The 27,831-nt window shown below is 38.7% G+C and overlaps 1 protein-coding gene across 6 annotated transcripts in view; it reads right to left on the reverse strand.

The window, feature by feature from the left end:
- Positions 1 to 27,831, reverse strand: part of APP (amyloid beta precursor protein) — a 272,596-nt gene that overhangs the window by 121,506 nt on the left and 123,259 nt on the right. For all 6 annotated transcript variants that reach the window (XM_057696995.1, XM_057696997.1, XM_057696998.1 and 3 more), the window contains exon 6: positions 7,846 to 8,048. In XM_057696995.1, coding sequence (XP_057552978.1) covers positions 7,846 to 8,048 — 203 coding nt within the window. The remainder of the gene's footprint in view (positions 1 to 7,845; positions 8,049 to 27,831) is intronic.

Genomic DNA, 27,831 nt, shown 5'->3' on the forward strand with positions numbered 1-27,831 from the left:
GGGTTTTCCTGAGTATTGTTTAAATTTTTTTTTTATTGAAGTGTAGCCAATTTACAATGTTGTGTTAGTTTCAGGTGTACAGCAAAGTGATTCAGTTATACATACATATACATCTATTTTTTCCAGATTCTCTTCCCTTATAGTTATTACAAAATATTGAGTATAGTTCCCTGCACTATATAGTATGTCCTTATTGGTTATCTATTTTATACCTAGTAGTGTGTATATGTTAATCCAAAACTCCTAACTTATCCTGCCCCCTCTTTTGCCTTTGGTAGCAGTATGTTTGTTCTTTTATGTCTGTGAGTCTGTTTCTGTTTTGTTTATAAGTTCATTTGTATCCTTTTTTTAAAGATTCCATATATAAGTGATATCGTATGATATTTGTCTTTGTCTAGTTTACTTCACTTAGTATGATAATCTCTGGGTCCATTCATATTGCTGCAAATGGCATTATTTCACACTTTTTTTTATGGCTGAGCAATATTCCATTGTATAAATATACCACTGAACATCATTTTTATATGCGATTCATTCAGTCTTGCCTCCTCTCTTGACTTCTTACTCTTCCACTAACAGAATCATTAAAGGTCATCTGTCAGAAGAGGTGATGAATTTTTAGGGGGAGCAAAATGATTCAAGGCTGAGAGAAACAGGTGTTTAGATTGAAATCCTTTCCGCTTAAAAATTTCAGAAAGCATTTTTCTACAAGGGAACTAAAGATTTCCATTAAAACAAACAACTCTTACCTGCCCAAGAAATCAGAGCCTCTACACAATCAGACATATGGATTAGCTAAAAATTAGCTGAAAATGACAAGCATGTTTAATGAACTGTTCTCTCATTTACTGGATTTCTTTTACTAGGTTTGATTTTTTTTCTTCATCGCAAACTGTGTTGTGGAAATACATACAATTGTCAACATTTGCATATTTTTTTGAATAGCAACTGATTTGGGGAAAAACATAAAAAAGACTAGAATTTTTAAAAACCTGGTTTCTGGCCTTTCAGTGAACTGGGTTGGAAATCTTATTTTTAATAAATTTACACATAATTGTATTAAAATACCTTTAGCTGGTTATTTCCTTTCCTAACATTGAATTAAAGAATCCTGACACAAAAGTGTAGAGGTAAAACTAACTAAGGACTACTAGCCATGTAGTGGTTTTTTTCAAGCAAAATCAAGTTCAAAATATAATTTTCTATGTGGCAATTCAGATCTTTGTAAACATACTAAGCCACTAATTTCTATGCTCCACGCTATGCAACCTTTATTTCAAACAATTTGTTACTAAAAATAGAAAATTATATATGTATACACATCACACGCAGTTTTTTTATGTGGCTCTGTTTCTCACTCTCACATTTTAAGCAAACTAACTACCTGAGCGGGCTTTCTAAATTGGGACCATTAAACAACATGGAAAGAAGCTTGTTAATGCCATGCTTCACCCTGCCTCTACCAAAGTATATATCAAACACCTCAAAATCAATGGCTATGGTGCCATGGGGCACAAAATACTAGGCTGCCTCCTGTCACATCTATGCCCAGTGTTGGTACTAGCTCTCTCAAAGTCATTAGAAAGGATGCTACGTTCTGGTCCAGGAACAGGAGTGGATCTTACTTGCTTTTACAGAGAGGTAAAGGCTTCCAGAAACGGAGCAGCCATTATCCCTTTGCTCTGTTCCCAAACCCAAAATGGAGCTTTATTTTCATTTTGGGCCACTGCGCTCCTATGAGGCTTCCAATAAAATATGTGAGTACATTTCCATGTTTGCAGCAAGTCAAGCTCCCAAACTTTGTGAAAAGTTAAATATGAATGATAAGCAAGAATCCTATTAGTGAATTACGGGATACCTTGCAAGTGGCACATCCATTACGACAGGTAGCTCCGGAGATGTGAGAATTAGGCTAAGCTCTGCTTGCTCTACCCTTGAGATCAATGCAAGACATTCTTATTTATTTATGGTACTTCTTGGATTCATTCTATTTGGTGCTCCATTAACTGGAAAATCCCTATTCTTCTTTAAAAATCACTCAAATGCCAACTTCTTGACAATGCTGTAGTGGCCACTTCTGTCCCTAGGTGAGCACTTTCCTTCCCCTGTGCTGCCGAAGTTCCTCCCCCGCCAGGGCAGAGATATGGGTTTCTCCTGAAGAGTGAGTGTACAGCTACTGCTGGAAGCAACCAGAGTGAGCCACCTTCTTCATATCCCTGTGTCCTCAGGAACTGGTGCAATGCCCAGCATCTAGGAGTGCCTGGTCCATGTGGGTGGAATGTATAGCAGTAAATCACACGATGCTTCTCAGAGATTAATGGCAACCAGAGGGAAAAACACAATAATTTAATTCTGCGGAGGTCACCTAGCCAAAGGCAAGCAACATTTAGATCAAACTTATAAACTTCATTATCATATGTTATGCTTAAAGTGCCACCTCTATCGGTGTCTCTCTCCATTTAATAAGTGACCTTCCAAGAGGTTTAAAATACCCTCAAGAAATGAAACTCTATCTTGAAATGCAGTGGCATTTAATACTATCTTGGTTCCATTTTCAGCCAGACATAAAATTTAACTGCAGATATTTAAATATACAATATATTCACAAAAGATATTTTAATCAAGAAAACAAATTTGAGCTGTCTTTTCCCTTAACATATGTCCATAAATATCAGCTCTATGATACCAACAGAAATGGATACATCACATTTATGCTTTTTATAATTAAAAAAAGGCAATCTGTTGGCTTTCCCAATTAGTAGTAAACATTAGTTCTCTGGAGGATCAAAATGACGTGTATAACCAAGGCAGCTATAGTAGCTTAGGTTAACTGAGCACTTACTGTCCACCAGGAATAGTGCTGAGTGTTTCCTGTGGATTACTTCATAAAATCCCCACAAAATGGTTCAAATTAGGTAGGTATTATTAAATCCCATTTTCAAGAAGGAAGCAATGAGACATAAAGGTTATCTCACTGATATAAATATACTCAGTTAGTAGACTGTAAAGCCAGGATTTGACTCTGAGCAGCTTGTCCTTGTAAAACAAACTGAACACTTAGAATGTCAGGCATTATATGGTAAATGCTTAACAGGAATCATCTAAAGTAATTCATATAAAAAACATCATATCAGCATCTATAAAACACACATGAAAAAAGAGACTTAATAAGGTTATGTAACTGGCCGAAGGGCATAAAATTATTAAAAATTCTCTCTTTAAACACTTTACTAGTCTGTCTCTAACCATAATAAAATTACCTTAATGAAGTTAACCTGGTATGGTAATATCTGAAATATAAAAACTTCCTAGTATGTTTCTAATGATCAATATCAGAGGTTTCATATAAAGGTCTGGAGAGTAAATATTTTCAGCTTTGCAGGCCACATGGTGTCTTCTGCAACTACTCAACTTTGTCTCTGTAGCATGAAAGCAGCCACAGATAATATGTAAACAAATGGGATTGGCTGTGTCCTAATAGAACCTTTTGATTAGGAGATAGGTGACAGGCCATTTTCAGCCCATGGCCATAGTTTGCTGATCCATGCGCCATGGCCATAATTTGAAATAATAATAATAATAATAATATCATTATTATTTAAATAAGAATTCCAAAATTTAGGAACTGCTCAGTGAAATAATAATAAGATGAATATATGCCTATATATTCAAAGGAATACACATTTACAAGGGAACACAGCTTAAACCGAACTAGTATGTATTTATAAATAAAAGGAAAAAGAAAAAAATGACATTGGGGTGGTAGAAATACTCTGGTCCATCAAATCATGGCTTCACCACTTACCAGCTTTGTGATCATGGACAATTTTTAAAAAATTCCTCTCAGCTTCAGTTGCCTTGGCTTTAAATGCGGAAGTAAAATTTCTACCAGTCAGCACATTAATCAAGGATTAGCAGATAGAATCACTGCCCTAAAAGGCAAGGGGAGTGGTGTAAACACAAGAAATCCTAGGCTGATCTGCCATAGCACAGTAACAGCCAACTCCTCCTCACACCTTCCACAGCAGCGAGGTGCTGAGCTATTAGCACAGGCGTAATGAATATGTATTTGCTGAATTGATGAACATAGGGGAAAAAACAGAGCTACCCTGGATGGACAAAACTGGCCAGCTTAAATCACAGACTATGTCATTCATTACAATACTCATGTTTAATCGGAGTTTGAAATTCATGATCGAGTCACAGAGTACGCTGATGACTCAGTTTAGGAAGTACAATCCCTTCTCAAAACAGAAAATTAGGAGCAAGTGTCTAAATATACTATTGCTGTATTCAAATTGGTACTGCCTTATTCTACTAGATCAACACAACAGATCCTAAAGCCAGATGGATGCTGTACTCACTTCCCAACAATCTCTTTCTCCTCTGGAATCAGTAACATAGTCAGAACTGACATCTACTTCGGTATCAATGATTCTAACACAATATGGCTGAAAATTTTATGACCATGATGAAATGTCCTATATTTTTCTTCCCCCTGCCTATTTCTTTCAAATTTTAATGGGTTAAAAAACTATTCAGTTTTTTTATGAAGCACATTAAAGAGTCATATCAGTAGCAATATGTTGGTGATGAAGAATGTTTGTTATTAAGTATGGTTGTAAATCACATTTTCTCCCGGGCGCTGAAACATTAACACTGCAAACTAGATGGTAAGTCTCTTTTCGATCTCTCTTCTTTGCAAGTCATTTCCAACTTTTGTTTTCAGCACAGGAGCAGGCTTACAAAGTTAGCAATCACCTATGGCACTGATATTGTTCCTCATTGGGGAAGAAGCTGTAACTCACCTCCTACACCCATGGGGTGGAGGAAAGGACTCTAGGTGACTAGCTGCTTTAATGTTACCATCAAAAGCTTCTACTTCTTTACCAGAATTAGCTGGGAACACAGAACACTCTGACATGGACACAATATACCATAACATGTTTCTCCTCTTAGGTCTCCTTTCCCAGAAAGACTTGCCTCAATCACAGATTTTGCCCATATCAGGAGTCTTAGATAGAGGGACAGATTCGCATTAAAGGCTCTTCTGTCTCTAGCACTAACAGTTGGTACCTCTAAATGATCAGGTATTTGCTTTTAGTAGGTCACTTTTAATGCTCTTCTTAACATCAGCATTATCAACTTATCTTTTAAGGCTAGTTTCTTTTTTTTTTTTTTTTAACCTTTAGCCTGGAGATTTTTTTCTAAATTCTCTTTTAATTGCCTTTGTCTTTCTATAAAAATACCATAACATAGATGTCCTCCTATGTTCTATCTTAATATCGAATAATGCTACATGTAGAGAAAAACTGAAGCAAAAAGAACTGGACTTATTCAGAATGTAACAAGACCATGTTATCTCAAGAGAGTTCTGTCTTGGTTTAGAATTCAGGCATACGTTTATGTGGCATTTTCTCATATACTGAATAAATTATGTCACTCCCTGTTCATCCATCTCCTCAATAGCACTAACATAAAAAAAAAATCTCCTCGTTGTTTCTACTAGAAAAATCCTCACCACATAGTAGGTCCTGAATTGACCACCCTCAGTTAATACCCATACTTGCCAGCCTGGCATTAAAGGTCTTTACTTTTAGGCCCAACCTAATTTCCTATAACCTTCTTATGGAAGATTTATCTGCTCTGGTTTAAACTGGACTAACCCTGTCTCGCAAGCATGCCGTGTACCTTCCCAGGGCACCATATTGGTTTTGCTATTTCTAGTGACTCGAAAGTAGGCTACAAGAAAATCCCTCGGTAGCTCTACCACCAGCCCTTCCGGTTCTTCTTCAAATGCCCTCTTTTTCACAGACTCTTCCCCATCAATCTCCTACTCTTTGAAGTAGGCTCTGGGCCTTTACTTTTTACAACCCGCTTTGTATTTCTTTGACTTATGTTTCCTACTAAATTTTAACATCCAAGAGGTTCCGCTATCTTGTGTATTCTCATCGTATGATTGATTCAAGGAGTCCAGCAAAATGGCTTGTACCAAACAGTACTCCAAAAATGAATGCTGAGAAGTGGACAGTAATTATTATGTAAACAGCTATCTTGATGGAGATCATAGGAGCTTGAGTTCCACAGCAGAATACTAGCTGCTGTAATGTGTAGTCACATATCTTTTAGGTTTCAAGAAGAAGAAGCCCTGAAAAAAATCTGTCTTTCCTTGCTAGGAAAATAGAAGCTAACAAGTTCATGCAGCCAGATCAACCACACATGGTCCTAAGACGTGCAAGAAAAACACCCTGAAAAACAATGCCTCCAACAAAATGTGCTTTTACTTAAACGTACATCTACTTATGAGCGAAAGTGAATAAGAAGTTGTTATCATGTAGGGCGTGGTGAAGTTAAACAATCTATCTGGTACTGTATGTATAGTTTAAAGGAATATGTGATACTTTCAGTGGATTTTAAGCTAACTTCGAGTGTTCAACTCAGAATCTCAGTTTTAAAAGCTACGAGTTAAAGAAATGCAGAACTTTAAAACTACTATGTTAAGTGAAAGAAGCTAGACACAAAAGACTATGTATGACCCCCTCTGATATTAAATGTCTAGAAAAGGCAACTCTGTAGAGACATGAAGTATGTTAGTGGTTGCTGGGGGCTGGCAGTGGGAACCAGGATTAACTGTGAGTGGGTGTGAGGGCTCAGTTCTGGGAGGATGAAAATGTTGTAAGATTGGATTATGGTGATGGTTTCACAATTTGGTAAATTTATTAATGCCATTAAATTATACATTATACACTTAAAGTGAATGAATTTTATATGTAAATTAGACCTCAGTAAAGTTATAGAAAATGCAGTGAAAGGAAGAAGATACTACAATGATCATTAGGAATCTACTTGAGGCAAAAACTAACCCATTTTAAACTTCAATTTAACAACGAATCAGAAATCATTTTACTTTCATTAAAGTGAGAAAAACACAATGTTGTAGCACTTGAGGATAGACTTTAAAAGTATTTGCAATATATTAAAAGAATAATTCTGTCCGTACTCAATCAATCTAATTCTAGGACCATCTTTTACTATTCGTGAAACAAATGCATACCCTTTCAGAAAAGCAAGTCAACAATTCACTAGTTTTGGTTGTTCAATGTAAACTGAATGCCTTCTTTTATTTCATGGAGACAAAAAGGAAGTCTTTCAGTTCATTCAGTTTAAAAAATTTCCAATAGGAGCATTAATTAAACAGAAAAAGAAAGTCTAACACAGTGACACTACATCTACCTCTCTAAGAAGGCACTGTCACTTCCCCCAATAAAATACTGTAAAGACAACACAAGTCATCCAAGTTAAATTTCACAGCAAAACATGTGACACTCACCAAATAGCCTTCTTTTGCTTTAAGGAAATTTAATCGCAACTACTCATTCAACCAAGATTTATTGAAAAGTTTCTATAAGACAGGCACTCTGCATCATACTAAGTAAAATCCAGTCTTTGACGTCAAGGAGCTCAAAGTCTAGGTGGTGAAAGAGGTAACAGACAATGGAGTGTAATAAACACCTATTGTCAGGAGAATATCAACGAGGTCGCCTAACTCGGCCTTTGTCAAATGACATGGCCCCCAGTTAGGTGAAATTTTTCAGAACAATTTGCCAAGTAGCATACACAAGGCACAGAGCAGCCTGTAAAATCAGGATTTCATGTTATTTGAAATGAACTGTTGGACTGCTTGTTCAACCAAAAGGAGTTCAACAAGCACAAGACAACTTGTCATTATAAATTTTTAGTTTTGGTTGGGGGACGCAATGGTGGTAGGCTGGCTAGAAATTTCAAACTCCAGTGTGATGCTGTCCTTTTCCCCAAGAAAGAAAATCCAAGTAAACAGTGGATTACCTCGGACCACCTCTTCCACAGACTCCGTGGTGGTGGTGGTGGTGGTGGCGATGCTCGTGGTCCTCTCTGTGGCCTCTTCATAGGGTTCCTCAGCCTCTTCCTCTACCTCATCACCATCCTCGTCATCTTCATCATCCTCGGCTTCCTCTTCCTCAACATCAGCCACTTCTTCCTCCTCCGCTACTTCTACGACTTTGTCTTCACTGGAGCAGGAAAGAGAAATAACAATGACAGTCATTTAAACAAACGGAAAGGAAAAAAAAATCAATGACGAGAAATTTTGGACATTTGAGAGGAAATTTGGCATTGAATTAAAAACATACAAAAGGTTTGAAGGCAGAAGAATGTGAATTCCAGCTCAGTATATCTGCAACTTTTTACCTCTGAGCACAGCTCTTCTTAGTTTTTGCAGTTGTAAAAAGGGGATACCCAGATTCCAACTATATGACATTCTGGAAAAGGCAAAGTTATGGAGACTATAAAAAGATCAGTGCTTGCTAGGAGTTTGGGGTGAGTAAGGAAGGGATGAATAGGCAGAGCACAGGGGAGTTTTAGGGCAGTGAAACTGCTGTGTAACTGACACCGTGTCTATACAACATCATGCATTTGTCAAAACCCAAAGAACTGTACAACACAAAAAGTGAGCTCTAATGTAAACTATGAATTTTACTTAACAATAACATACCAACATTGGTTCAAGTGTACAATACGAATGCAAAATGTTAGTAATGGGGGAGGGGACCTCTCTGTACTTCCTGGTCAAATTTTTTCTAAACATAAAACTGCTCTAAAAAACAAAGTCTCTTAAAAAGGCTGGGGTGGGGGAGACCAAAACAAAGTGTACTGTATTACTGGGATAACTTCTCATCATGTATGTGAAAATACCACACAGCACCTGCACAGTAGATATTCAATAAGGGGAGGCAGAAATTGGTTCAAAATTACTAATGAAAGTTTAAACTGGAAATGAAAGGGGAAGAAGAAATTGGCTTAAATAAGCCTGTAATACTCAATGATCAGAGATGCCTACTGAAGCTGCTACACCTGTGCTCCCTTTTGCTAGTTGTGTAAGCTTTCTAGAATATCAGATATCTCATTGGTTCCCAAATTTCAGTGAGCTTCAGAAAAATGCACCTGAAAGGCTTATTAAAACACAGGTCACCAGGCACCATCCCCAGATTTCTGAATCAGTGGTGGGACAGGGCCTGAGAATTTGCCTTTCTAACAATTTCTCAGGTGATGCTGATGCTGATGGTTGGGGACAACATTCTGAGAACCACTGAAATACACAACACGGAGAATAATTGTAACAGACAGGCAGTAAATCACAGTGTAATTGGGAAGGGGATCAGAAATAATATTTATGGCATTGAACATGTATATACTTAATCAGAGTGGTGAGTAATAAACCACTAAATTTGGACGGCCAAAGAAGAGTATGTCTGGAACAAAATCAGAAAGTCTGAGTTAAGATATTCTTGGGGCAGTCATGTACCTGCCAGTGCAGACATGGTCAAGCGCATCTGAAGGATGACAAACGAAGACAGGAATCTAAGTGTTAAACAGTGACAATATCTCACGTGCCATCTGGCTGGAGAGGAGAAATAGATATTTCATCCTTGGTCAGATCACAAAATCAACACAGGTAAAAAGATCTAGATGTGGTGGAGGATTTCAGCTCACCAGAGCATCTGTCACAGGTCTATTTAACAAGAAGCACTACAGGAATTGGACTAACTACCAGGCTGACATTTAAATTCTACCCCAGAGCTGATTCTCACCCACAAGGAGAAGCTCATTGTTGGGAGACATGACAGGGATCTGGAGAGTCTGTGTCAGCCACAACCTGGAGCCTTGAGATGCTAGTGTGAGTTCAGCATTGTACAGAAAATCAGATTTCAAACATGTTAGGGGAAGAGAACAGCAGGATTCTGTGGTGCAGGGAGACAGAAAGGAAGATGGCAGAAGGCTTTCAAATACTGAAAGTCTGACCGGACAGCCACAAGTACTGAGGGGGAAAAAGAGGAAGATATGTAAAAAGATGAACAAAGCATTAGAAGGAATTCTCTGATTAACCCAGAATTTAAAGGACTTTTGTAAGTTCTAAAAAAATGTGTATAACCCCCCTTCTCCCAGTGGAGTGCCTTTTTAATTCTCACTAAATATGATATACGGATAATAAATGAACACATCAAAAAAAGTTGAAGTATGTGGTTAAAAGAATAAGGAGAAACTTATTCAGCAGAATAACACGAATAACAACTTATTTATAGATAAATTAACTGAATAAATGAAGTGTTAATACAGAGAACATCCTAGCCAGTTATTTTAACACTTCCATGAGACACCGTGAAGAAATAGGTAAGAAGAGGAAGAGAAACATTCGCATTGATAATCAGATGGTAGAAGCCTTCATCTACTTAGAGATAAATGCGGTGCAATCATTCTCTAGTTACAGTGAGCAGGAGCTACTCTTCTTTGCCGGTGCACAGGCTTCTCAGTGCGGTGGCTTCTCTCATTGCTGAGCACAGGCTCTAGGCGCATGGGCCTCTACAGCTGTGGCATGAGGGCTCAGTAGTTGTGGCTTGTGGGCTCTAGAGCACAGGCTCAGTAGTTGTGGCACACGGGCTTAGTTGCTTCAAGGCATGTGGGATCTTCCCAGCTCAGGGATCAAACCTGTGTCCCCTGCATTGGCGGGCGGATTCTTAAGCACTGCGCCACCAGGAAAGTCCCAATCATTGATTTCTTGATTGCCTGAATTCCTGCACAAAAGTCTACCACTTAAGGCAACATTTCAAAAGAATCCTAAACTTAAAAAGTTGCTCAGATACCAATTTTACCCAGTATAACTGCCTCTTCGTTTTTCTATAGAATCTCGACGTTGTACTGCTAGTGAATAAAATAAAGATGACCTAATGCACTCCATCAGCCGATTTCTTGTGTTTGAGCTCTCTTCTGTGTTCAATCAAATCATAGGCACCAATATTCTTTAGCTCTCCAAATTAAGGGGAAAACTCAGGCAAAACTAGGGAAAAAAATCGAATCCAATGAGTCTTCTCCTTAAATCAAGATGCATGCATGCTGTCCTGAAGCACAGATGGAGTGACAGGGTCCAGGTGTGTGATCCAGGGTTAAGGCAACACAGTGCTTCTAGGTGGGATGGTGAAAACACAACCCTGGGTATCCCCAGGAACCTCCCCTAAACATCTCTGTTATGACTTGAATGTTGCATTTAAAACTCCAACAGAAAACATGCGTACAAAAACAGCTGTGTTTAAAATGATCTGCATTCTGGTATGTGTTGAGCCATGAAAAAGAGTGAAATAGATGCCTACCATCCATCACTGCATCTGCCTGAGCAATTTACTGGCATAATAACAAGGAACAGAGACACATAATGGTTCAGCTGGCTGAGGAATTAAATTACTTGGCCTAAGAGAACTCACGTCCAGTTCTTATTACCATAGCTTTGATTTCTGGAATTAAATTTAGATGTCCATGAATTCAATTATCTATTTGGATACCATTAAAACAGTAGCACATGGTTATGTTTTAATGATGTGGCATCTTCCCAAAGAAGGCGCCACATGCCAACATGACAACTTCTATTTGCAGTTTTCATAGAGCTGGAAACATAGAAAGGGGAAAAAATATTTTCCACCTTCTTTTCAACTGCTGGACAGCTTTGTTTTGTGATGTGACCAAGGTGAGCTGGTTTTAGAGAGGTGATCACAGTGCAAGAAAATGCAAAGAAGGGCTAGTTGATAGAAATGTGAGGTTGAGCGTCATAAAGCAATTTCCTCATAAACAAACAAGTCACAATAAAATAGTCCCTTGAGAATACGGTGGAATATTCATTCATTCACACATTTTAGCATCTGTCAATTTAAAGCAGACAGCTTTTACAGCTTTTAAATTCCAGTAATAAAAAACACCTCTAAAGCATTGAGGGAAGTATCTAAAAATGCTCATCTTCTCACGAGTATCTGAAATAAGAAGGTTAAAGGGTCAAAGGGACATTATTTTGAGGAAATAAATCACTGATGATAAAATGTTATGTGTCAGCACACAAGGCTTTCATTTGCTGAAGGATACACTGCATCACAAGGGTAGCTCTCCTTGTATTTCTAAGTAAAGGCTGACCTTGATTCTGCTTCCCACTGCCTCCCTGATATTCCCTTTAGATAGTCAAAGATTTTGATTCACAAACCAGTTTTAATTCCTTTGTGTTTACGTATGCAAAACAATTCACCATTTGCATATCTAAAAGAACCATATTTATTCTTTCATCGTCTGTTAAGATTGATGTTTTTTCCCCTTTGCGGGACAAAGGAGAAAAAATAGCAGAGAAGAAGCTGATTCCCATGGTGTATGTGAATTGGACAATCACGAGACCTGAACTACTGCAATGACAAGTGGAGAGTCAAAACAGAACAGCTGTCAGCTCCAAAAATGTAAGGACCAACTGGGGGCCAGAGGGCATGTCTCAACAGGAAGACACTCAGACACTTCCATGTTGATCTAGAAAGGGGAAGAAAGAGTCTCCCAGGGTTGGGAATACAGAGAGAAAATAAAGCAAAATTTTTAAAAAGGTAAACAGACGGTTCTTTCCCACCCATTCCGCCCCAGGTCTTAGTGCTGCCGGTTTAACCTGGAAGGTACAATGGTTGGATAAGTCAGCTTCTCCCAGAGGAAAGCAGTCCCTGAAATTACTGTTGCTAAAGTAGGAAAATTAGAAGTTGCCAGAAAATGTGAGAAAGTAGGAAGCTTATTATTCATGGATCTGAGTAAATGTTTCAAGATGGAGGACAGCTGAGTAAGAAAAAGCCAGTATCTTTCCCACCTAAAGGCACTATTAGAAGCCAAACATATAAGACACAAGACACACTGTCTGACTTCATTTATGTAAACTATGAAAATTAGTTACTTGTCACCACGGATAGAATTCAGACGAGTTGTTACACTTTGGCAAGGGGAAGTTGAGCGACTGGGAGGAAACAGGAGAGAGGCTTCTGGGGGCTGGCGAGGCTGTGTTTTAATCTGGGTGTCTGCTTTTTGAAAATTCATCGAGTTGTATACCTGTGTTATGCACACTTCTCTTTATGTACATTACAGTCTGGCAAAAAGGAATTAAAAAGGAGAGGACATGGCTACTGAAATGCCTCACTTTTCTTAAATACTTTCACTTCCGGCCTAGAATAAGAGTTGTTAATTAATAAAATTGTTATTTTCAGGGCCTCCAAATCTGAAAAAATATACCTCTACTCCAAGCCCCCAACCCGCTATGGGCACAAATTATAAGGAGCTGAACGCACACAAAAAAAGATTATGACACATAAATCTTTGGCTCCTTCCGTCATGGCCTCAGTGAATTAGTTAAGCAACTAATTCGCTAAATTAATTCATTAGTTTAGATATTTTGTAAATGAATTTGATGCTCACAGGAGTCAATCCATCATATGTTGATGATTACTAAAAAAAAAAATTATCTGCCTTTAATGTACTGTTAGAATCTCTGTTACCTATAGGTAATATCATCTAAAACTTGATCCCCATTGATTTCTCTTCAGCCATCTACTGAGTTTCAGTACAGTTGTTTTGATGACCTTGCTTAGGTAGTGTGTATTAATTTTTTAATGAAAGGATCTCTGAGAATTTGATTGACCGTCTCTCCTGAAAAAAAGGTCCTGCAGCAGAACTGTAAGCTACCCCAAAGCCACTCCTAACTCCTCTCCCCATCCCTTTTTTGACCAGAGAAAGTAAGAAACCAAGTACTCCGTGCCCTTGCAGACGGGGAAGGCCATGTGATCAACAAATTTCTGGATAATCAGATGCCAAAGGACACCTTCTTGGGTTTCTAGGTGGGGTTTTTAGGAGGGTTTTTACTTTCCAAATGAGAAGATTCCTACTGATGGCCAGAGCGCTTTTGTTCCTTTCCTCTCTGCTTTTTTACTTTGTCTCTGCCTGGAAAGGGAACAGCTATCTGTCAACTGTTAGGTCATAAGTGTTAGGATGCAGAAGCTGATACGGATGATCAGATGGAAAGATACAAAAAGGCGGCATCTTTGTATCCCCACGCCAGCCCAGCGCTCCCACCACCCATGACTGGGTTTCTGTTATTTGCATCTAACAGCATTCCTTGCAGATCGTTCACTAGCTTATTCTGGGCCCCAGGGTCATAGACTCCTGCTTTAGGAAGATAAAGACCAAACTGGGACACCAAAAATTCATGATTCAGGCATCAGGGGTGAGCTAGATAGGCTACAACCTTAACCTAAACTAGGATGTACCATCATTCTTACACAGTTAATGAATCCCTATTCTGGGTGAGAGAATCTACACTAATTACTGTGTAACAGACATACTGCATACTAAATGCTTTAGAAATTCCATGGGGAAAGTGATTCTTGTGAGCTGGAGGTGTTGGAGCTGGTAGGACCTGAAAAGTGGGTGTGAAGATGAGGCAGGGATACCCCGATGATGCACAACCAGGAATAGCAAGTACCTAAGCCTGACTACAACGGAATTTTACACGGGCTCTGAGTTTTAACAGTGACAGATGCTGAACTGCAGAGACCAGGTATTCAGATATTTCCCCTTTAGTCAGTGAACAGTTGAGTATTTGAGAGGGATATGCACCAATGGATAACAAGCAAAAGAACTGTTTTGTAATGCATTACAAAATGGTAATGCATTAATCCGCCCACCCATCTGACCATTCGCCCATCCATCCAGCCATTTGATTAAATGCCTCTCAATGCCACATACCAGTGATTCAATCAACAGCACTGACTGTGTTTTACTAAGTGCCGGGTGCTATTCCAGCACCGGGGGTAGACAAGCGAACATGACAAAGCCTCTGCTTTCTTGGAACATGTCTTAGCATGGGAGGCACAATATGAGCAAATAAATAAGGAAAAAAAACCATGCAAAAGTACAATAGAGAAAGGAAAGGTTAGTGTGTTAACCAGTGGCTACAACAGATGTGTGTGTGGGGTTAGGGGCAGCATTTCAAATAGGACGATAGGGGGAAGGCCACTGAGATAGGGTTGTGGGCAACGAGACTTGGAATGCTGAAAGTCAAGGTGGGTGGATGGTTAAGACAGGAGTACAAGCATGTGCAAAGGCCCTGGCATGAGGGTGAGCTTAGCATGATCGTGAGAAAAAAGAACACAACAAAGAGCCAGTGAGCCTAGGGGGAGCGAGACATGGTTGGGGGGGAGAACTGTGTGTTAGGATGGTAGAGACAGATAGGTGGGGCGTGGCCCAGCAAGGCCATGTTGGTTATGGTCAGAAAACAGCATGTTTATTTATATGCAATGGGGACGACTAAATCAGATTTGTTTTAAAGATGACTCTGGTTCCTGGGTGGAGAGTGGGCTCTAGGGAGATGAGAGTAGAAGCTGGGAGTCTGGTTAGGGACATCGTGCTGGGAGCTAGAGATACACTGGGGCACAAGGGTAATTCACGTGAGCTAACAGCTGAAAGAACAGTGATACCATCACCTGTATAGATGGAAAAAACTACTACTGGGATAACAATTATGAAGGGCTAGGAGACCCAAACAAATGCGATCTGAACAGATCTGGGGTGTATATCAAGGCATCAGAAGAAGGGCTCTGAAATGTGGCCTAAAAAAGGCCCCAAATTAATGAAGTCCAGAGGCTAAAGAGAGCTCTTGAAGGGCAGAGTGGGTAGAGCATGTGCAAAGGTCCTGTGGTAGAGGGAGAGGCAAACCTAAATACCTGAAACAGATCAGCTGACAACATAAAGAGTGCTCAAAGAAGGACAAATGAGCAATGGTGTGGAGCAGGGGGTGGCAAACCACGGCCCATGACTTGTTCCTGGACATCTTTTGAGCTAAGGGCGATTTTCACATTTTTAAAGTGTTATAAGATGAAAAGGAAAAAAAATACAGAAAAATATGTGACAGAGACCATATGTGGCCTACAGAACCTCAAATATTTATTATCTGGTTCTTTACAGACATATTGCTGACCCCTGGCACAGAGGGTGGGCTGGGGATGCGGTGGGGATGGGAAGAGTGGGAGGCTGTGCTGTGTGCTGACGTTAGGACAAACGAGATACGAGGAAATAAACTGAGACCTCACGGGCTCTAGAATGTTCAAGTTCTAAAATTCTACAGCAGAAACGACAGTGATGCCTGCCTCTCGCCTTCTTCAGAGAGGGCAGAACGCAGGCTCCAAAAAGGTGGGGCTCTTCAGCATGGCAGAGTGGTTAAAAGTATGAACTCTGGGACTAGACTGCCTGGATTTCAATCTCCGCTCTGTGACCAGGAGCAAATTATTTAACCTCTCTGTGCCTCCTTATCCTCACCTGTGAATGGCAAATTTATAACAGGTAGCTTCATAGGGGTATGATGATGGACAATGGGGTAATATTTGTAATGCACTTAGAACAGCACCTGACCCACAGTAATTACTATGTAAGAAATAAATAAAACCAAGACCACATGCACAGTGCTTGGCCTAGCACCTGGCTCAGGTGTGTTAATGAGTGAATGGTATCCTGACTAAATCCCACAGAGACACTCCTCCAAAACACTTAGAACTTACTCAATCTACAGCGATTACATGCATAGTCTGATTTTCTTTATTAGAAAACATAAAAGAGTCAGATGTTAGGCAGTCCTAGCAAAGATCTTAAGGGAGGGAATACAAAATTACTTAATCTTTAAAGTTAAAAAAACCCTTATGTTACAGATTATATTTTCAGAATTCTATTACACTTGACGCACTGATGTGAATAGAAGACTATAGGATCCCGTGTTAAATTCATGGGTGTATTGGCCACTAAGGTTCTTGCCAATTCCAAGAATAAAACTAATGGTACTCACTGTAAGGTGCTAGACATGAAAGAAAATTGAAGAAAGATCATAAAAATGATAATTTAGCATAAAATCAACCTTTATTCATACCAGCTTTTCAATGTTGCCCTGTTTAATTTAGTGAATGTCTAGAAAACAAGAACAGCAAAGAGATAAGAGAAGCATTAAAGCAAGGTCTGGTGTAACTAGTGGCACTTGTTTAGAACATTTGAAAAAGAATTTATCTTTTATTCATTTTCTCAGTACATACTCATAATAAGAAAAATTATTCCAGGAATAGAGAAACAATCTAAATAATACCTCTAGGACATAAGACAAGTCAAAGACGGGCAGTTTCTCAGAAAACTGGTACAGCTTCTTTAGTACACTGATGCCATGGTATAAAAAGGGCTGTTCTGAATCCTGAGTTAAGGATGTTAAGATGCTAGGCCTGGTCCTGCATGGGATCTGGTGTGGAAAAACAAGCAGGGAAGCTTATTCTTCAGGCTTAGGGAAAATCTGACTATCTGATGATATTTTAAAAGTACTGTTAATTTTGCGGGTGAGATGGTGTCATCTGGGCTCTGTTGAAAAATGTTCCATAGCCTAAAGTACTTTAGTACACTTGCTGTCAACTTTAAATCATAAAAATATGTTGAAACAGAGAAAATGATATTCTGGCAAGACCAAGAAATATTAAGTTTGGAATATAATTATAGTAAGAAGCTAAATTGCTTTTTAAAAGACTATCTTGGGGGCAAGAAAAGCCATATATCATCAAAAGCAGGTTCTTTTCCTGACATCTTCACGAACCAACTAGGATTAAAGAGAAGCTCCTAGGTGATAAAAACTTTCAGAGTCATTTTAAAATCTTGATACATGAAACAAAATCTTGATTAATCAGACGCTGTGCCAGAAAACTTTGAATGAGCAAATTCTTCACATCCAAGAAGTTGGCTGCTGGTAAGTATAGGTGATCTGTGTACATTTGGGGTGGAAAGTTGGAAATACATGATCTTTAGCCATTTAACATGTTTGAGTGGGTTCTAGATTCCAGAGGGTCTGTTTCAGACACTGAAGTTATTGCTGGGAATAAAACAGATAAAATTCCCTGCCCTCCTGGTACTTATATTCTACTAGGGGGAGAGGTGGAAATATTAGAAACCAAAGCAAAGATGTTATCCCAGCATATGACAGGTGACAACTGCTATAGAGAAAATGAATGCAGGAAGGCTAGGTAAGGTACACTGGAGTCGGCAGTTGGAGGACTGTTACAGTTTTTAAAGACAATAGTAAGAAAAACGGAAATAAGACTCATGGACATGGAAGACAAACTTCTGGTTACCAAAGGGGGTGGGGGTGGGGAAAGATAAATTAGGAGTTTGGGATTAACATATACACACTAATATATAATAAAACAGATAAAAAACAAGGACCTACTGTATAGCACAGGGAACTCTTACTCAATATCGTGTAATAACCTACAATGGAAAGGAATCTGAAGAATATATATATCTATATGTATAATATATATACATATATAAAACACTGAATCACTTCGCTGTACATCTGAAACTAACACGACATTGTAAATTAACTACACTTCAATAAAAAAAATAAAAATAGAGTAGTAAGAGAACATGTCCTAAATAGGTGCCCTTTCAGCAAAGGCTACGTGCCTAGCATCCTTTTCCACTGGACACTAATACAAAGCTATAGATGGTTTCTGCACAAAATGGCCACAAAGTCCTTTAGAGAAGCCACAAAGCAAGACACAAGCCTAACCTTTCTTTTGGGGACACCTTGTGAAGTACCTGCTCCTTAGAAGGGAAGCTCCCTGATTCTGTGGTCCTCCCTTATCTCTCCTATGAAAAAATAAGCGGTTCTACTTGGGAAGCAACAGCAAGCAACTCTGCTCCTCCCCGACCCAGCATAAGCAGAAACTGCCTGGAGCCCTTGCCCTGCCCTAGATTCTTGGGGCGGGTGGGGGGGGGTGCCAGGGGAGGGGGTAGGGGGGCAGGGGCGGAGCACTCCCAGGAAGAAAGAGACACTGGCATACCTCCTTTTATTGTGCTTCGTAGATACTGCATTTTTCACAAATTGAAGGTTTGTGGCAGTGAGTCTACTGGTGCCATTTTTCCAACAGCATGTGCTCAGTTCGTGTCCCTGTGTCCCATTTTGGTATTTCTCAGTTTTTCAAATCTTTTCATTATTTTTATATTTGTGATGGTGACCTGTGATCAGTGATCTCTGATGTTACTATTGCAAAAAAAATTACGACTCGAGAAGACTCATATGATGGTTTTTAGGAATAAAGTATTTTTTAATTAAGGTATACACTTTTTTTTTTTTAGACACACTTAAGAGACTACAGTACAGTGTAAACAAAACTTTTATATGTACCAGGGAACCAAAAAGTTTGTGTGATTCCTTTTATTGTGATACTTGCTTTACTGTGATGGTCTGAAACTGAACTCAATATCTCTGAGGTCTGCCTGTACATCTAACACCCATCCTCAGGTGGTACAAAGTGCCATTTATCCCTAAGGGAAAACAAGCCACAAGGCTCCCTTGCCTCTTTGTTCTGAGGGCTTGAAATAAGTATTCCTTTTATTTTATTGATATTTTTGAAATGATTACCGTAATAAATTCAGTTCACGTCCATCATTCCATATAGATACAAAATCTAAGAAACAGAAAAAAATTTTTTCCTTGTGATGAGAACTCTCAGGATTTACTCTCTTAACAACTTTCCTATATAACATACATCAGTGTTAACTATCTTTATCATGTTGTACATTATTACATCCTTAGCACTTATTTATTGAAATAAGTATTTTAAATTATATGGTAAAGACAAAAGGTAGAGCCAAGTATAGTCTGTCACTATTATGAAAGCCTTGATTAGCCAGAATATTTAAGAAAAGCATGTTCTGGAGAGATGAAACTTTTAGTTCATTTTCCATTAATGAGCCCACTTCTTCCTCTTCCAGCAAACAAGCCCACACCCTTGCCTTGGTAAGTATATCTTAAAAGAGTATCTGTAGTTGACATCTGAGAGATTTGTAGAGTCAAAACATCAAGTATTGATACTCCTTGCACATTTATGACACATGCAGAAGGTACATGGCAAGGAAATTAATGTGTAAGTGCATTATTTTTTAGGTTGAACTGCTGAGAACATTTTTTGTCAATTCCTTTTCTCAAAGAAAAATTACGCTGCACCATACTGCATTCAACTGAATATTCTAGTTCTCTGGGTTGTAATAACAGTGTGGTAATTATTTTCAGAAGCCACCTATCAGCTCTGGTGTGACTGTGGTCAAGTGACTTACTCTGCTGTGACTTAGTCTCTTCATCTCTAACATGGGATGATACCATTTCCTACTCAGAAGATGCTGTGAGCAGTTAATGTATGTCAAGTACATGGTGAGAGCAAAATACTCTAACTATTCCCTCTTAATTAGACTACAGCTTAAATTTATATTTACAATATACATTTTTTCCCTTTCTAATGTTATTAGGTTTTGAAAATAGTTTAAATGAAAGTATCATTTGTTTTTCATATTCAGTGCTTTCCTTGTGGTTTGTTATTTAAGAAAACAAATCTATGAAGACCTATTCTTTACTAGGCATTATGCCTGTAGAGTTCCAGTCGCTGGCCACAGGCTCAGTCCTGCAGAGATGGACACATAAAAATGCATAAAGTGGTGTTGTAAGACAGGGGTCCCCAACCTGGTTCGGGTCCGTGGCCTGTGACGAACCGGGCCATATAGCAGGAGGTGAGCCGCAGGGGAACGAACGCAGCTTCATCTGTATTTACAGCTGCTCCCTATCGCTCACATTGCCGCCTGAGCTCTGCCTCCTGTCAGCATTATGGTGAGGTGTATAATTATTTCATTATATATTACAATGTAATAATGATAGATATAAAGTGCACAGTAAATGTAATGCACTTGAATCATCCCAAAACCATCCCTCCGCATCCTGGTCCATGGAAAAATTGTCTCCCATGTAACCAGTCCCTGGTGCCAAAAATGTTGGAGACCACTATTGTAAGAGACGCACACATAAACTGTAATGGATTATCTGCTAAGAGGACCTGGGAGGGACAGGCTGAAGAGGTAACAGGTGAACTGGGAACTGACGAATGAATAAACGTCTGCAGAGAAGACGGAGGCAGAGGGGCACTGCAGAAACAGGGAATGGCAGCTGTAAACACGTGAACTGTCTGCAGTAACTGTTAAACGGCTCAGCATGGCTGCAGACTGGGAGTGGACCTGGGAAGTGAGTAGAATGCAGGCTTTGGATATACTAGGAAGGACCTTGTTTTACAGACTAAGGAGTTTTCCCTTATTCTACTAGTGATGCAGAGCCTAGTAGAAAAGCTTTAAGTAAAAGAGTGGCAAGATTAGTTGCATTTCAACAGGTATGAGCTGGTAGAAGTATGAAGGAGAGATAGGTGGGGGTGTGGTGGAGAAGGCTCTCCAGGAGACTAGCAGAGGACGACTAAGGAAGTGAGAACTCTGAGAAAATAACACGACAGAACTAGTGACCATCTGGATGGAGGGGATTAGTGAGAAGATGAAGCTGATGTCTCCAGAGGGAGAGACTGGGTGGAGAACAGTTGCTAATGGTAACAGAGGATACAGCAGGCAAAATGGATGGCCAGGACTGGAAATTAATGGGTTCAGCTTTGACCGTGATAGATTTCAGATGCTGTAAGAATCTATTGCAGAGATCTCCAGCAGACAGCTGGAAATAAAGGACTAGAAATTCAGGACACAAACATACAAATTTGGGAGGCAGTATATTTCTATTTCCATTAAGGAAACGGCGCTGCACATTTTTGTTGTTATTTTTTTTAAAACTGAAGAGATACCCTTCTTGAAAGATCAAAGATAACAGACCAGATGGCCACTTACTTTCTGCAATGCTAATAGGTTCTGCTTTGATACCATATGTAACTAGAAACAGAATCGAGCCTTCTGAGGTCTAATTATGCCATTCTTTCCTGCTTCCCCTCACGCCTGACAAACATAATTCAAACTGCTTCTCAGTTCAGAGATCAATGTGAAAAATTCCCTGAGAAGATATTCTCTAGTACTGATTCAAGAGCCTAATCAGGACATTCTACTATGTTCCAAACAACAGTGTAAGAAAAGCTCAATCTAGAATGTTAGTGATATAGGCTGTGGACCAGGCATTCTGCTAGATCTGAGGCTCTAAAAGAGAAAAGGATAAGGTCCCTGCCCTCAGGAAGCTTACATTCTATTGAGGGAGAGACAGACAATAAGCAAATAGAATAGAAAAGGTGTCATTAGCGTCAGGACCAAATAAATATGCTGCTAAGATTGAGAATATCGGGAGGAGGGTGTTTTGAAAAGAATGGTCAGGGGAATTCATTTTGAGAAGCTGAGGCTGAAGATCAATAGAAACCCAGAAAGCTGGGGAAAAAAGCCATTATACAGAGATTCATCAGTCTTGGGGTGGGGAAGGCTTGCCATGTTGACTTGTGTGATGTGGAGTCAGCAGTGGGGAGACAGGTAGAGAGGAGCTGGGTCAGAGAGGTTAATATCTCTGTGTATTTGTGTTTTTTAAGGAAAGCCACTAACACAACTTAATCTTGGAAGTTCCATGATCCGCTTTATGTATCTATCTATACACTCCACATCCTGGCTGCTGTATAGAGAATGGCTTAGGGTGTATGTGAGTGGAAAAGGGTGGGGTACATGGGGGACAGATAATGAGAGCAGAAATGAATAGGATACTGCAGTTATTCCAGCAAGAAATCATGGTAGTTTAGACTAGGATTGGACTGGAAAAGATGGAAAGAAGTGCACGAATCCAGAACAGACAGGATTTGTGGAAGGGACAATAGCAACACCAGGGTCTTAGCTCTAATTCCTAGGAGAGGGTGTGGGGCCACTACTGAGTTAAAACAGCTTTGAGAGAACCACAGTAGGGGCAGGGAGGGTGGGAATTAAGAACTCTCTTTTTGGACATATCAGAATTCAAATGCCTCTGAAATATCCAAGCAGAGTTTGGGCTGGAGAAATAAACCTTGGCCTAACTGGACCTACAACTGGTATTTAAAGTCAAGGGTGCAGGACTTCCCTGGTGGGCGCAGTGGTTAAGAATCCGCCTGCCAGCGCTGCAGAGCAACTAAGCCCGTGCACTACAACTACTGAGCCTGTGCTCTAGAGCCTGTGAGCCACAAGTACTGAGCCCATGTGCCTAGAGCCCATGCTCCTCAACAAGAGAAGCCACTGTGCTGAGAAGCCTGCACACCGCAACAAAGAGCAGCCCCCGCCTGCTGCAACTAGAGAAAGTCCACATGCAGCAACGAAGACCCGACGCAGGCAAAAATAAATAAATAAATAAAAAGTCAAGGGTGTAGATTGCAGCAAGCAGGGACAAACGCCCAGTAAGGGAGACAGTACAATGATCCAAAAGAAATAACCAGAGTCTGGAATTTAAAGAACAATATTAAAAAAAAAAGAACAACAACAGTGTTACACCTAAAACAGTGACGGCAGGATAGTTGAAAATAAAAGAATCAAAAAACCTCAAAGCCTTGTGCAAAGGTATAGGAAAGACTGGTTGGAAATGACAAAGACAGACAAGTTATGCAAGAAAAAGGGTTTCCGAGAAATAGCAAAGATAATCGCTTTTAAGAGCTTATTTATGCTAAGGCGCTTTACGTGGAAGTTTTTATCCTATGAATATTTAGATTCCTAAACCCAGAGGCCATCTGGGCCTGTTTGTACTGGTACCTTCATTAGGCAGATGAAGAAAAAGTACTACTTGATTTGTCAACTAATACCAACGATAGAACAAAAACATATTGTCCTATTTAGGAGTCATGGCCAAAGATCACAGATGTTCTTGATACAGTATTCGAGAGATTGGACATACAGAGTCAACTTATCAATGTACATGTTGGGAAAGAACATTTCCAAATGGAAGGAAGTGGGAAAGCCTATCCTATTAAGAACTGCCTGTGCGTAAGTACTGCCAAGTGTGTTTCAGCACCGATAATGAGTTGTATTTGAGGTTGGACGCTGAGTGGATTAGGCACATAGAGATGCTATAAAAGTGTGGTCTTGGCATCCTGCTCCTCTGTGATTGGTTCTACCATCATTAAATTACTTTAAATGCAACGTTGCTGGCCTGTGACTACTTTATAAACGTTTACATAAAACCAAAGTGCTTCATTACCATTTTGACGTGTGTATGACTCCTTGGCTCCAATTTTCTAATAATTTTAACTATAAAATTCTCCTGAGAACGACTTGAGGCTAACCAACTAACACTCAGAGGAGGTACAAACACTTAAATGGAAAACAAATGAACAGTATGTTCCAGGAAGTAAAAGATTAGAACTTTGATATACGGTTTCCCTTATTTATCAGTAAAATTTGATACCATAATTCTTCTGAAACTGTTTCTGAAACATAATTTAAATATAAAATTGAAGGTTTTCTAATATACATAAGTTGAAAGCAAAATGCTTTATTGCTACTTGAACGTCTATTGAATTTCTATTTAAAATGTCCAAAAGAGCCCGATTAATCCACATTAAATTTTAGTCATTTCCCAATCCTAGGAAATCATATTTCTAATATTTTTTGCTTCCCTAAAATAAAAAGAACTCCTGCATATTTAAAGTCATAAAATATCATTAGTTGTTTACTACCAAAACTTATTTTAATAATATTCTCAATCTCATCTAGGACAGAAAGTGCTTAAGTCACTATTTATTATTTTTGATTATAATAATTACAAGGCCTACACTACTTTCTAAAGACCTAATTAAAAAGGGACATTTTATAATAACCCTGATTATCAAACCAGAGGTGGGAGGTTAGTCATTACACCCTAAGGAGAGCTTTTCTCTTTGACAGCATGAGAGTGAATTGATTAAGAAACATCAGCCCCACACTGGTCTGCCCTCACAATTCCAAGCCACGCATTATAAACAAGTCAATTGTACATTTTACAGTTCAACATGCATCGATATCTATTCTTGAACTCAGTTCTGAAAGCAAGTACTAGGATACAGGTTATTCTAATGTTAGACGTAAAGAAACAGGCTCAAGAAAATTTTATTAGGTTCAAAGCACACTTTAAACCTTCAAAGACACTACTGAAGTGAAGATCATCTTACGCACTAACAAGTCCTTTCTTTCCTAAACTGCTTGGGCGCATCTATTACAGTATATTTCTGTCTCCACATAAAATGTGTTTTGTTTTTTTCAATGCAGATTAGTTCTACCATCATTAAATGACCATAAGTGCAATATTACTCTTTTCTTCATGATGATAATCTCTTTTCCAGGTTGATAGCTAACATGCGTTAGCATTTTTAGTATCCAACATATTAATCTCATGACTACTGGTATTGGAACAGCTGACACAACAAGGTAGCAAATCTCCACTGCAACCTCTATAACCATAGTAAGAGCTCTTCACACCAGCCTGAGGACAGGTTGCTGGAAGACCAAGTTTAACTAACAGTAAACCATGGTCTCAAATGCAAAAGAAAACTTCACTATATGTTACAAGTAGATACTTACAATAACAACTCATTTATATAATTTGAATTACTATTACTCTCAATAAAATGATGCCCTCCTATAAGTATTTTTTCAAGTAATTTCTAATATCGTGCTATGTTTTGGGATACTCATTAGCAAATCTTTTCCAGAATTACACATACTTTACTAAAACATTTTATAGCCCATTATGTGCTCAGTGTTCAGTTCTCTTTATAACAATTTACATGGCACAATGTGTTTGGTAAAACAGGACATAAATTACAACAATGAATGCCCATGTGCTGTATCTTACTCTGTGTGTCCTTATTTTTTAATTTGGTGACAAGTGAATAGAGATTAATAAAATGTAGAGTTAAAGGAACCACTATGGCTAGGATTATTTTAAAACATATAAACATTAATAATTTGCACTTTACCTTCAAAAAATTTAAGATGTTAAATTCTATGATACTGGATTGTGTATATAATTAAGAAATTAGGGAAAGCAGTCAGAGTCAATAAAGTAGTACATGTACAATGTTTTTATTTCCTACAGGAATCTTATTGATTAAAGGTAACTGTAATGTCTCATGCAAGTAAAACCATACCCATTTAAAGCTGCTTAAATATGATCAGTGATATAGTTTTGCAAGAGACAAAAATATTCCTATCTTTATGTGACGTGTGTGTATGTGTGTTTTAAGTAAATAATGTCATCAACACCAAGGGTATGTATAATGTGCTCACACTCTTTTGGTCAATTACCAACAAATAATAAGCTATTTACATAAATAGATACACATAATATAAAACAACTATATCTACAAAAATAATAATACAAATGGTAGGTGAAAATACTACTACTAATCATGTAAATACAAAACCATTAGTTTCAGCTACTGTATTTATCTGGTAGTAATAAATTAATTTCTTTAAAATACCACACATTCTAAAGTTTTAGTTAAAATTGTACTTCTAATGTCTCATTCCACACAGGAAATCTGCTATAGGTTAACTGAGGAGACAATTTCATTTTCAAATAAGGGAGGTTATTTCTGAAGGAAGGAAAGGATACTATTCCTTCAGGATCATTTCAAAACAAATGAAGCACCAATAAATCATGAAGACTGAACACACACACATATGCTTCAAGTGACCACTGGCTTCAGCTAAATGGAATAATTCCACCCTCTTTCATTTATGCATATAGAAAACACTGAAAATGTTACTTTGTAAATATGGAAGGTGAGAAAGGAAGCTGAAGTTAGTCCTTACTTGGGGAAGATTCTCTTTACCTCTAATCAAAGGAAATTGTTTTGAGTACAGTCAACTCTCAGTATCTGCAGGGGACTGGTTCCAGGATGCACCACACCCCCACCAGGGTACCAGTATCTGTGGATGATCAAGTCCCTTATATAAAATGATGTTGTCCAGCTAACCCTTGAACAACAGGGGTTTAAACTGCACGGGTCCACCAAAAAGCAGACTTCTTTCACTAAATGCATACTGCAGGATCCCAGGTTGTTTGGAACCAACTGAAAAGTTATACTGGGGTTTTCCACTGTGCCCCTATAGCCCCTACCACCACCCACCACCAAGTTGTTCAAGGGTCTACTGTATTTGCATATAACATGTACATCCTTCATTTTACTTTAAATCATCTGCAGGTTACTTTTAATACCTAATTCCATGTAAATTGTTATATAAATACAAAGTAAATGCTATGTAAATAGTTGCTGGTGCATAGCAAATTAAAGTTTTGGTTTTGGGGGGAACTTTTTGAAAAAAAATTTTTGTGTGAATATTTCTGATTTGTGGTTGGTTGAATCATCAGATGCAGAATCTCAAATATGGAGGGCCAACTGTATCTGGAAATTATTTTCTATATGATTGACTTCCTTTCAAAACAAACACAGGGTTATGAAAGTTTTGCTAAGTTCTTTGTGATAGGGTCTTGGTACTAGTTTAGACGGAGAGAGAGAAACTTCTTGTACTCCTATTTTAGGGCTCCTAGAAGCCAACTTACATATAACTAAGTTCAAGATAAAGTTCTAGCATGTAATTGATTGTTACCAGGGATTTGATGAGCCACATGGCTCAAGTGAAGGAAATATTTTTGGGCATAATATGCTGTTATGTGGATCTTGAGATCAAAAGAAAAAAAAATACATAACTTTAAGGGTCACCTAGACATGAACAATGGTGAATCCCATCTAAACTAGGGGTGGATAAAATCCGGATGTTGGTTTCAACAAGGAATTAATGTTTGGGGGTTACTATTGCCAGAAACCTGTTATAATCATAAGGATCTATAGTTTCTTACTCTTCTACTATTTTGTAATCCAGGACATTTGGACAGTTAATTAAAAGACATTGGGAGGATATATACCCTGGAATTGCTAGGTCATATGGTAGTTCTATTTTTAAATGTTTTTTGAGAAACCGCCACACTGTTTTCCATAGGGGTTGCATCAATTTCCATTCTCACAGTGCACAAGGGCACCCTCTTCTCCACATCCTCACCAACATTTGCTATTTGTGTTCTTTGTGATGACAGCCATTCTCACAGGTGTGAGGTGAGATCTCACTGTGGTTTTGATTTGCATTTCCCTGATGATA

The sequence above is a fragment of the Hippopotamus amphibius genome, chromosome 10, assembly GCF_030028045.1.
Source record: "Hippopotamus amphibius kiboko isolate mHipAmp2 chromosome 10, mHipAmp2.hap2, whole genome shotgun sequence".
Lineage (NCBI taxonomy): Eukaryota > Metazoa > Chordata > Mammalia > Artiodactyla > Hippopotamidae > Hippopotamus > Hippopotamus amphibius.